This window comes from Taudactylus pleione, unplaced genomic scaffold (genome assembly GCF_031769625.1).
Source record: "Taudactylus pleione unplaced genomic scaffold, aTauple2 ptg001027l, whole genome shotgun sequence".
In the NCBI taxonomy this organism is placed as follows: Eukaryota; Metazoa; Chordata; class Amphibia; order Anura; family Myobatrachidae; genus Taudactylus; species Taudactylus pleione.
In genome coordinates, this window is record NW_028285428.1 from 986,372 (window position 1) to 999,662 (window position 13,291).

The 13,291-nt window shown below is 41.7% G+C and overlaps 1 protein-coding gene across 1 annotated transcript in view; it reads left to right on the top strand.

Annotated features, from left to right (window-relative positions):
- SESTD1 (SEC14 and spectrin domain containing 1) overlaps window positions 1–13,291 on the top strand; it is a 156,375-nt gene that overhangs the window by 136,715 nt on the left and 6,369 nt on the right. The window contains exons 14-16 of the mRNA XM_088461204.1: window positions 5,479–5,560; window positions 9,878–10,000; window positions 12,874–13,065. Coding sequence (XP_088317330.1) covers window positions 5,479–5,560; window positions 9,878–10,000; window positions 12,874–13,065 — 397 coding nt within the window. The remainder of the gene's footprint in view (window positions 1–5,478; window positions 5,561–9,877; window positions 10,001–12,873; window positions 13,066–13,291) is intronic.

A 13,291-nucleotide genomic window follows, 5' to 3' on the forward strand; every position in this document is an offset into this window, starting at 1 on the left:
CCACCAAGAAATAACATTGAAACAAATATCACCAAAAATTGATCCATTGGGCGCTCTAGTAAGTGCTTCTCTCCTGAATGTCCCAAATTGGGGTGTCTTGGAGAGTACTCTCCAAGTCAGTCTCTCCCAGCCACCGTGTTGCGATACTTGCGTTGTGTATCTTTATAAAGATACACAACACAAGTATCGAAACGCGTTGGCTGGGAGAGACTGACTTGGAAAGTACTGTGACACCTTACCTGGAGTTGAAAGTTCAACTGGGACGCCTGACGGACGTTCTTTAACTTGCTTTCTCTGTCTACTTTCACTCTGGTAGACATGGAAATTTGGTGAGAGGCCATTTTTACTCCTTTTTATGTGCTTTTATTCATTGTATTATTTGTAAATAAATGCAGTATCACCCTATGGAGAATTTCTCTTTTTAATTATATCCTCAACACATGGAATGTACCGAACGGAGGTGTTAAAGAGGAGAATATACCCATACAGAAAAAGTGTTTATGCATATGCCTGTTTGTCTACTTTCATAGTAGACCATCATATCTGGTAGGGGAGCCATCCACATAATATAGTATTGTCATAGTTTATGAAAACTGTATCACACTTTGGAGGATATTTTCTTTCCTTTTTTTTTTGAGTGCCATTTGTAAATAAGACACCCCAATTTGGGACATTCAGGAGAGAAGCACTTGCTAGAGCGCCCAACGGATCAATTTTTGGTGATATTTGTTTCATTGACACATCTAAAGATTATCTGTCCAACCAGCCAACTAGTTGATTGGTTGGAATGAAAATCTGGTAATGTATGAAAGCAAATGACAATCAGCAATTTGCTCCCAAACACCAGAAAATGGACAAAAACTGTTGTTTGATCAAATTGTTTAGATCAAACATTTAACAAACTTGTCTGAACGACCATTTTCATCTGTTTTCTGGCATTTAGGAGCAAATTGCTGATCATCAGTTACTCCCATACGTTACCAGATTTTCATTCCAACCAATCAAGTAGTTGGCTGGTTGGACAGATAATCTTTAGATGTGTGGCCAGCTTAACAGGATGTCTTTGGAAACTGTTAAGGTCTTCCTATATATACCTTTAGTTTTTTAACCTAATGAACTGCTCAGTGTAGCTTCCAAATGAATCATGAGGACATGGAATTTATTTATTTATTATCAGTTTCTTATATAGCGCAGCAAATTCCGTCGCGCTTTACAATTTGAATTAACATCATACTGGGTTGTAAAAGACATAAATACATAAAAGACATACATAAGGGTAAGAGGGCCCTGCTCGCAAGCTTACAATCTGCATTGCCTTTCCTATATGTGGTAATAATGTTTGTTTTTAATCTTTTAATTTCATTCGTTGCACCTAGAACTGTGCATTTCTATCTATTTAAATATATGGCTTAACACTAAACTTTCTGGGGGGGAATTGAGCCGACCACAGCAAATCCATGAATTGCCCTTATGGATGCACCCTGCACATTTTGGTTACTTATTACCAGATATTTATAATTGCACACACATATTCCGCAGCGCTTTACAGGTAATATTTGTCTATTCACATCAGTCCCTGCCCCAGTGGAACTTATTATCTATATTCCCTACTCCACACATACCCAAGGGTTAAATTTTGTTGGGAGCCAATTAACCTACCAGTATATTTTTGGAGTGTCGGAGGAAACCGGAGTACCCGGAGAAAACCCATGCAAGCACAGGGAGAACATACAAACTCCACACAGTTAGGGCCGTAGTGGGAATCGAACCCACACTCTCAGTGCTGTGAGGCAGTAATGCTAGCCATTACACCGTCTGTGCTGCCACCTTTTGTATTTTATTTAAATAACCACATTGTACAAAGTTAAATATATTTTTTTGTCAGGGTAAAAATTAGGCTCATTTCACCTAATCCAAACTTGGCAAGGAATACCCCGTATACCCTCACCCCAATCATGGGGACAGAATTCTGAGTTGCGCACAGCTCTGTATATGGGCGTATCTGGCGAATTTTAGCAAAATGCATATGCACCATAGCGACCATACGCGTCTGTGCTTTCATAGTCCGACGAATACATGATATGGGTGTTTCTGGGTGGCAATTGGGCCGACATACAGAAGAGAATTGTTTTGTGAGAGTGTTGCATCGGGCGTGTGCAGAAGGTACTCCTATTTCAGACTGATCTGTCACCCAGGGTAAGCTAAGTGTATAAGTGCTGATGGCTGCACTGGCGGAGGGAATACATGGAGCTGTGTGTTACATTAGCATTCCCTTAGCAAAATATCTGTATCCCGAATATGACCGCATAAGGAGCTGCATGTGGCTTATGCTGTGTACACACTGGCCGATATATCGTTTGTACAGCCGCCGAGCGATATATATCGTTCAGTGTATCGGCTCATGCGTACACATAATACATCTGTGGGCGACGTAATTCACAGATATATTGCACCGGCCACGCAGGACGGCAGATGCGATATATCTGAGAGATATATCGTTCACATCTGCCGGTGCGTACAGACGACCTACTGACCCATATGCTGGCCACAGGAACCAGCGACAATGACATCACAACTGGGCGGGCATATTTAAATGCCTGCCCAGGTGTGACATATGGTCAGAGATCTCGTGGGGTCTATTGATCAGTGGCGTCATCAGCCAAGTGCGTACCCCACATTAGCATCAGGCCCTTGGCCCTCCATCCATGTCCATCTCTTTGCGACAGAAGAGCGTTTCCAGTGTGGTTTTCCTTTTTACGGTAACTAAATTACCTCCTAGGTCAACAGTGCTGACCACTGCACTCTGCATTTGACCTGATCAGCACTCTTTCGTTTTAATATCAGCAGGAAAATCTATGTGGCTATTTCAGTCTATATTAATTCAGGTTAATTTACAATTATATATGGCAAATAAATTATGGATTTGTTTTTATTCAACATGTAGATGTCAATGAAACAGAGCGTCATCTATTTCCCTTTAGATTTTCATCGCTTTATTGCTTTCGACGCAATATATCTTATAAACGCCTAATATTTTATCTTTTTGCCACCTTGCATCTCAAGAATCAATTCTGTTTCCATGTAAAAATCTGAATATTCTTTTTGTGTTCTCTAGCGCAGACTACTCATCCCATCAAGGGAATAACAGAACAGTAACATTTGATTGACACTTTAAAAAAAAAAACGAGTCAGAAAAAAAAAAAACTGTCACAGAAACTTTCCAAGCTTGGAGGTGAAGGTCCGGATAGATTAATCTGCTCCCATCACTGGCGTCGTACTGTGCAGAATCCTTTTGTGGTTTGATCAAGAACGGTTCAGCCTTCGGCACATTTATTAATTTGAAATCAGCTGATTCTCATGCCAGCCCTCAGCCCCTCCAGGATCAGTTCTGTGTAGGGCTGAATGTGATCTGTATCATTCCTGTGTACTGCCGGGTGTGTGCGTGTTAATGTGAGGTTATCGTTGTGTTATTCTGCACTATACATAGACTGTTTCAGGCACAATGAAGCTTACACTCATTCTTCTCAATGGGGGATGATGGGGAAAGTGACTTTTCCAAGTCACAAGGTAATGACGGGAAAAGTTGGCCTTTCAGTTGAAATTCATGGTTGATTTAAAAAGTGGAATTGTCCAGTACTTGTCAACCATATAGTAAGCATTCCCATTTGCTTCTGTAGTGTGTTATGCATTAGCTTAACATTTGGTAGACTGAGAGGCATTAATACATTGTGATGTGTTTTACCGTTTGTGGACGTCCCTTAAAGCCCTCTATAAAACGGATATGCAACATGATACACTTCAAGGGCCCTTTAACCTACGAAAGGGTTGCACATTATCTTTTCATTTCAACAATAAATGAAAATTATACATTTAATCTAATGCTGGGTACACACTGACAGATACATTGCGCGATCAATTGATCGGCCAATACATCTGCTGCACATCGGCCAGTGTGTACCCGCGATATGTCGGTGAACGTCGTCGTTCACCGACATATCGCATTGCCTGTGCTGCACAGCCGATCAACAGATATGTCTGCAGACATATCTGTCCATCGGCAGGTGTGTACGGGTGGGCGGCAGATCGCCCGTACACACACAGCGGCAGTCATAGGGAAGGTGGCGTAACACGCCCCTGACCCGGCCGCCAGTCCCACCACTGGGTCCCGAGGGCACAAGCAGATGATGGCCGTTCAGTGTATATGAACGACCATCATCTGCAGATATATCTGTCAGGTGTGTACCCACCTTAAGGAAGAGACATCTATTTGTTCTAACATATCTGCAAGCATTCTAATGGAAGATAACAGGTGTAGCAAGTTATAGCCAACAAATCGGACAATAAATCAGGAAGGAGGTGAGGAGGCCACAGATGAAGACTCAGAGAGCCGCATGAAACCCCCAACTCTGCACTATGAAATGTTCACACATATGTTTAATTCTATATATGCATGGGTATGTGTTCAGTTTCCAGCACCACTCTCCATATAGGATTAGCTGAGCAGTTCCGTCTGTGCACATTTTCTTTTATTATGGTAAGAAAGATTCACTTTTTTTGTTTGCCTCGCTATAAAAAAATTTGCTAACTTTTCCTACACTAAAAATAAGCGAGTGTTAGCAGCTAACACAGAACCTGGCGGCTAGATGACGCTACTAGTAGTGTAAAGAGTAAAGGTGCATATCCACTTGCAGATAGTGTAACGACCGTACGATTACAACATTGAAATCGTACAGTCGTTCCTCTTCCCCTGTAGTGCCTACACTGAACGATATGTCGCTCAGTGTAGGCACCCTCCCTCATCCCCGAACATGGCCAATCTGTCGTTATCTGCAGGTTGACCGGCATGTTCAGGCGATGATTGATGTCGGAAACGACCAGCAGGAGTACACATCGCTGGTCGGTTCCGACATTTTCATGCCCGATTTGTGTACGATTAATGAGCGATTGAACGATGTCGTGTCGCATTAGCATTCCCTTAGCAAAATATCTGTATCCCGAATACGACTGCATAAGGAGTTGCATGTGGCTTATGCTAGGTACACACTGGACGATATATCATTCATACAGCCAGTGAACAATATATCGTTCAGTGTTTCGGCTCATGTGTACACACAATACGTTAAGATTAATGAGCGATTGAACGATAACGATATCGTTACCGTTCAATCGCTCATTTTAATCGGCAAGTGGATACCTGCCTTTATACCATAAGATTTGGGGAGAAAATATGCAAAGGGGATAAAACTGCACATTTACATTTTTAACAAAGTTGTGTATGTCCAAACGTTTGTGTACTTTATATGGTCCAGTGAATTGTAATTTGGACACTCATCAGCTCAAATACGCCTGATATAAAGTGGAAAAGACAAATAAACGCATCATACTTCATTTCCTGGCGATTGGACTGTATGACACCGTCCGTATAATGTCTTGTGAATGGGTAGATTTTCGTTAGTGAAATGTTAATTCTCCTCACAGGTGTGAAGACATGGTGGACGTCCGGAGGTTAAAAATGTTACAGATGGTTCAACTATTTAAGTGTGAAGAAGACGCAGCTCAAGTAAGCAGTAATACAACTATAGCTTTAGGGATGCTATAATATGGTACATTCAAATGAGCATTGGCGTTCCAGATCTGTTCATTGTTGCTAAACGACGACTTCCGTAATGCCCCACTACCATATAATGCGACGACTTCCGTAATGCCCCACTACCATATAATGCGACGACTTCCGTAATGCCCCACTACCATATAATGCGACGACTTCCGTAATGCCCCACTACCATATAATGCGACGACTTCCGTAATGCCCCACTACCATATAATGATTGATCCCTGGTTTGCTACAGTAGGTAGACAAGCTTGTATATTGCATATTTTTATATATATAGTTTTTAAGATTAGAATCATTTGTGAAATTTTCTTGTTTTTATCAGTTTTACTCCTGAGATGCAAAATATTGGATGTCCCTGATGAAGACTAAATTACGCTGTGTAGCTATGGGTCTGTGCAGTATTCAGTATGGGGTCACCCTGTTTCCAGGCCACATTAAATCACTGCTCAGCCTTGTGCCCCCAGATTGCTCACACTCGCACTTCCTACTGCCCATAAGACCATCTGTTCCTGTCCTAGTCTAAGGCCCTTCTAACAGCCCAGACGCCTTGTTCTGTCTGCCAGACAGCGGTGGGTATTCAGATTCATTACATACAATCAAATTAGCGGCAAAATAAATACGAAAGGAAGGAAAGAAAAGAGAAGTCACTTGATAAATAATGAAGCAGATGATGGAAAAACGTGGACAGTAATTGTTGATTATTATTTAGCTTTTCCATTTCTTAAAACGCTGTACTTATTTCAGCTGAAGATAAAATAGGCAACTTATATCATCCGGGGGGGAGTCAGGTTAGATTGCAAGCTTTTAAAACAAGCGCCGTCTCCTTGCAGAATAGATAGATTTTATAATAAAGGTCGTGCTATATACGGGTCTATTCACTAAGCCTTGGTGAGAGATAAAATGGAGAAAGATAAGTCCCAGCCAAATCAGCTCCTAACTGTCATTTTTCAAACACATCCTGTAAACTGACAGTTAGGAGCTGAGTGGCTGGGACTTATCTTTCTACATTTTAAGTGAATAGACCCCATTGTCTGTTTCTTGCACACGCACATGGCCTTGCACATACACGTATATAGGTGTACACCCACATGCTGATCTATAGAATTACCCCTGTCATTTCAGGCTACGCACACTTTTGTAGGAATGTGGGTCCCACCAGGAACAAATTAGTTAATGACTTAATTCCACCTATTATCACTTTAGAACTGTTGCTTCTGCCAAGTTATTTTTTAGGATTGTTCTCTTGAAATATGTCTGTTCCAGCATTATTTATTTCTTGAGAGAGAGAGAGAGAGAGAGAGAGACACTGTATACTGTAACATAGGGATGGGCGTCGATCCCCAATGTTTTTAAACCATCGATATTCCCACGCTGTGTGATACACCACGCGCTATGCAGTGGTCAATATATATCAGGTGAATCAATTCTAGATTTGACAGAGATCTCTAAGGGCCACTCGGCTGCATTTTCCTACCCTCCTCAACCCAGAGGCAGTGGATAATGCTAATCTTCATGCGCAGCACGAGCTATCATGATGTTTTTACACAATAGACACAAGCCAATTCCATATCGATACAGAATCGGCGCATCCCTACTGCAATGGTCTATAGTACATGTCACTTTTGTATTTAGAGGTTTTTGTTACATGGCCACCTGTGTACTTATAAGTGTGCTTTATGCTCATGAGATATCCATTCATAAGGGTGGGGTGGGCAGGAGAGCTGATCCTACGGAGAGTGTTAGATAACTCAGAACTTGCAGCACACAAGCATGCTTCTAATACCGATTACCACTTATTGTTATTACCAGATAGATAGATAGATATATATCTATCTATGGGTGAGCGGATTCGGTTCTACTCGGTTCCGTTCGGATTTAAAAAACGAATCTTATTGGGTATCAGCTGTCACGAGTTTTGGATAGCCAATAAAATTCGGTTTTAAAACCGAAAGGAACCGAGTAGAACCGAATCCGCTCACCCCTAAATTATAAATATATATATATATAATGTGTGTGTACTCCAGGGTCCGGCATTCCTTCATTCAATTATAACTGTGCTGTGTGCCTTCACAAAATCATGTAGTATAACAATCACAGGTGTGGCACTCCAGACATAAATCCACCACTGAACAGCGTATCAGGTCAACGTTTCAATGTTTTTAATTCACATTTTCCTCAGGACAACACATCATGGACTTTTGTCCAGGAATGATGATGTTTGTCCATGAAAGATGATGTTTTGCCTCTTTCTGAGACCCGATTTTTGGAGGGAAAAATCCGAACTCGCCGTGCAAATTCGAACCTATCTGAGCCTGCACATCCCTAATAAATAATGAAGCCGATGTTGCTAAAAACGTGGACAGTAATTGCTGTTTATATATATATATATATATATATATATATATAGCGCACTCCCTCTTCACCCCTTCATCCATATCTCATTCTATAAAATGAAAACTCATTTTTGCATATGGATATGCAATGACGCACGCTCCTGCACTCATTCTGCATTTAGATAGGAATGCCGCATTGAACACACCTCCCGCCACAGGAGCTTAAGTTTTAACATATAGATCCATACACTTGTCATACAAGTGGGCATGTGACACTGCAACATCCCCTATGTGCTATGGAGGTACATTTTTGCATGTTTATAAGTGACCTTTTCAGTCTAGATGAAAAGGTGAGATAAAGGTGCTAATAAAATCTGTGGTAAATGTTATCCTTGCCATGGAAGTATATATAACAAATTCCAGAACGAGTGACAAATTGCTGGAGTCGCAGGTCTGGAGGACTCCAGCTGTAGAGAAGTCACAAGCCCGGTCTGCTGTGAGGGATTTGGGCACTGTACGTTACTGGTCAGGTCATACTTAGTCATGTGCGTGGTGACTGCAAACATTAATTTATGGAGCAGGATTAATTCTGGGCATAGTGCAAGCCTCTCTGGGTGTGGGTTATGATGTGATTCATTAGGACAGAGGCATGCTCACTCTCTTCTCTGTGCAGCCCCTGGAGCCCAGGAAAAAAAAATAAAAAATTAAAATTCAGCTACATGCTATGCTGAACGCAGATTCCCGATAGTCAGGAATCTGCTCGTGCACAGGACCCGTTCTGCGTGTTCGGATGCAGAGAGGCAGCAGACTGTCAATGATTGACAGTCTGATGCCTTTTGGGGCGGCGACTGCCTCCATTTTCCAAAACGAGGCGTGTTGCCGCTGTTGAGAGGGGAGGCAAGAGGCCAGGATCTCTGTCAGCAGACTGAGTTTTCCTGGCCTATTTCCCTCATCTGCGATGCCTGGTCTGTGTGACCCCATGGCCACTCAGCTGGACAAGGTTCACGCAGAGGATCAGATGGTGTGGCTGTGGATGCAGCTCAGATCATTAATGCATGCAGGAGGCATGACACCTCCTGCTGAATTAACATAATAGCAAGGACGGTATTGCAAAGTTGCTTGCATGCAGCTTTGCAATTCCGTCCAGTGCTGAATCACCCCCCGTCCCCGTACCCGTCCCCTCCCAGTTCCACAGAAATGCAAGATAGATAAGCTCCTACTTCCCTGACTGTCCTAGTGTCCTCACCATTAACTATGCTCCTCTTGCATAAAATAACTATTGTGCAAGACATGCATGTTACCTATAAACCATTTATTATATAGTTCCGAATACAGGGTTTCTGCAGCCTGATGCTGTCATGCACTATTACATAACTAGACCTCGTCCATCAGTCCCTGCGGGGAGAACTGGTGACCAATGATTTAGTGCACAGGTTCTCAAACTTGGTCCTCAGGATCCCAAACAGAACATGTTTTGCAGGGCTCCTCACAGAATCGCAAGTGAAATAATTAGCTTCACCTGGGGATCTTTTAAAATGTGTCAGTGAGTATTGAATACACCTGTGCACCTGCTGGGTGACCTGGAAAACGTGAACTATGTGGGCTCCTGAGGACCGAGTTTGAGAACCACTGATTAGTGGGAATGATGGGCAGCGTGAGGGGAAGACAGGTCATTCTCACATGGAACAGCTCACACACCTCTACCCAGATTAGGACCTTATACTCCTATTACTGTACACTGACCGTGAGGTGCAGGGAGCGAGAACGCATGCACATCCTACTATGTAGCGCATTGATGCTTGCGGCGTTCCAGCTCAGAATGATTGGTGCACTTTGAATATTTGACCAGGGATGAATTTATTTTTTGTGTCGGTTTGTCTAAATATTGAATAAGTATTTATTTGTATACGTGTCATCTCTGGTTTTCTAGGCGGTAGAATGGCTAAATGAGTTGCTGGATGCCTTGCTAAAGACACACACAAGGCTGGGGGACGACAGCCAAGAAACCAAGATCTTGATAGAAAAGCATAGGAAATTTGTGGATGTTGCTCAGGTAAATAGCAGGTTTTCCCAAATAATGTGTATAATTGTTTCATATACGGTATATTGTGCATGTAATTGGGACTCCAAAGTTTGGTTAATAAGTGTATATTGTTAGTTGCTGCTTTTCCACATTATGTGGACAGATTTGCTCAGACGTTCCCAAAGTACAAAATGGATCCCTCGTATGTGTACCAGCTACAATGAATCTGTAATGTACTCTATAAACACAACCACTGGTGCTAAAAAGTATGTTTAATAGTCAACTCATAGATGGACGCGGAACGTATAAATTTGCTATATGCACAATCCCCCTACTTTAACCATCTCAATCATTGTGTGAGAAAATCAATGAACTTCATTTAGTTCATCCCTATGATTTGGAGTTTACAGTGACACTTGAAAGGTGCCTATGTGTTGTGAGTATATGAAGTTAATCGGCAGGGTGTGTAATACGTACATATGCAGTGAACAGACAGATGAAAACACGCACGTATAAAATCACTTGACAGATTGTTGAGCCCGCCATGTGCAGTCTGTTCGCACCATGGCATGGAGTGTACTGATGTATGAAAATGTGTAGGATTGGTATAGCTCCATTCCTTCTGACAACTCACTCAACTGACTGGTTAGTTGGGGTGGAATAAGCTGTCTCAGGCATTGTTCCAATATATCCCATAAATGCCGGATTGGGGGCAGATCCATGTCATAGGGATAACATCAGTGTCATGCTTAACAAGCCAGAGTTTTGTACCTAGCTACACCAAATTTGACATAGTGGTGTAGTTTGACCAGGATTAAGTTTCTGGCTATATTTGAAGTTAGTCAGGACCATGGAGCTCTACAAGGTGCCCACCAAGTAGGCCGTGGAGTTTCTGATTTGAAATTTTGGTTTAAGCAAGTTCGCTCAGGATATCTTCCAGTGCCTAAAACTGCACTGATCTGAAGCCACAGGCTGATATGTACCAGTGGGGGGCAGGCAGAGCTCCAAAGGAAGAGCAGTGAGTCGGAGGATCAACTGTCACACTGCACCTGCACTGACAGTTAATAATTTCCTCTAATCACATTTTCATACATATGTCCACATACAGTATATCTAGCCTCCTTCCGTGCTAAACAGCCCTTCTAGACGTGCCTTAGCCCCGAGCGTCATTTCAACTTTTTACCTTCAAATGCCTCTTATTCGCATAGCGATGTGAATAGTTAGCACAAGCAGCTTCTGCTGATTAAAATGATATGCAACATGTCTATATTCTGTGAGCAACTGTGGGTGTAACTGCATGTGAAATGCTACGTTACAGTGTCAACGGCTGTAACACGAACGTAGCATTTCGCATGCAGATACTCTTGCTCTTGCACGCAGAACATAGACATGCTGCATATAATTTTAATCAACAAAAGCTGCTTGTGCTAACTATTCGCATCGCTATGTGAATAAGACACATTTGAAGGCAAAAAAGTCGCACGAAAAGACTCTGCGCTACCGAGTCACACACAGCTCCCTAGTTATGTGTGGCGCGTCTTGTAGCGCACGGAGGATAGTTGTATATGGACATATCTGTATGTCATGGTCTCCAATGTTGGTCTGCTGAGATTTCTACTCACCAGTGATTTCTGTTCTGCAGCGATTTGGGAAGCTACTGTATACTGATTTCTGTCCTGTAAGTCACTCTATACCCCATTCCAAATAGTCTTCCAACAGCCTTTCCATCCTGTCTCCTAATGGAAAAACAAACAACACTTTTATATCTCAGTGAAACCATGTTAGCAAACAGTGGGGTCCTTTTCAGGATTAATGGAATGAGGTTATAGGCGAGGACAATGTAAAAAATGAAGGCTGCAGATATACTTCAAGGTCCATTCTTCAACCCGGGCAACGTCGGGTATCCCAGCTAGTATACAGTAATAGTCCTTAGTAATGAATGGGCCTCACCTTGCATTTAGTAGTCCCACATTTACCCAGGTGTTTCTAAAAATGTTTTTATCTATGTACGAGTATAGTTTAATATATTTTTGTATATATGTGTGTATATCATTGTTGTTTGTACCCAGCCTATTCCTGTGAGATTAAACTTGCTTCAAGTTAGACTAGGACAACTTCCTATTATCTTATTTCCTATTCTCCTATTACACACTGTGTCATATCACATAGTTAGGCCATTCTACACTGGAAATAACTTGTATGAATAGAATTTTACATGTTCCAACCTATAGCTGAAGTCATAGAAACATATAATTTGAAGGCAGATAAGAACCACTTGGCCCATCTAGTCTGCCCCATTTTTAAACATATTGTTACCTCAACCCTTATTGATCCTTACTTCTTCTTCTTCTGAAGGATATCCTTATGTCTATCCCATTCATGTTTAACTAGCTCTACTGTCTTAGCCTCTACCACCTCTGATGGGGGCTATTCCACTTGTCCACTACCCTTTCTGTGAAGTAATTTTCCTCAAATTTCCCCTGAACCTACCACCCTACAGTTTCAGAACATGTCCTCTTGTTCTAATACTTTTGTTTCTTTGAAGAATGTCTCCTTCCTTTACCTGGTTAAACCCTTTATATATTTGAACGTTTCTATCATGTCCCCCCTTTCCCTTCTCTGCTCCAAACTATACATATTAAGATCTTTTAGTCTTTCCTGGTACGTTTTGTGGTGTAGACCTTGCACCATTTTAGTGGCCCTTCTTTGTACAGTCTGTAATGTATTAATATCCTTCTGGAGATATGGCCTCCAGAACTGAACACAGTATTCGAGATAAACTTTAAAAAAAAAAAAAATTGTGAATTGTTTCTAGCATTAAGAACCATTTCCCGTTGTAGCCAATTTATTTTGACCTCTTGATTTCAGTAAATTATTCTCCACTTCTGTTTTTTTTTTTACAGAGTACATATGATTACGGGCGACAGTTACTGCAGGCCACAGTGGTGTTATGCCAGTCTCTGCGGTGTACGTCAAGGTCGTCAGGGGACACACTTCCGAAACTGAACAGAGTATGGAAACAGTTTACGATAACCTCAGAAGAGAGGGTGCACCGGTTGGAAATGGCTCTCGCTTTTCATTCAAATGCGGAAAAGGTTAGATTCATTTGCATCTGACCCACTCCTCAAAGTGCTATTCATCTAAAGGTCGCGTACTTCTGTGAAGCCTTTCTTGCCAGTTCTCGTTGTCAGTACAATACAATTTTCTTCCATTTGCACACTGTGCTGAAATATATTTTAGTTTTATATGAAGAGTTTGGTAATGATTTATATTATGCTCCTTTATAATAGTCCTGCCAGCATATATTTTATTAAAAGAAAA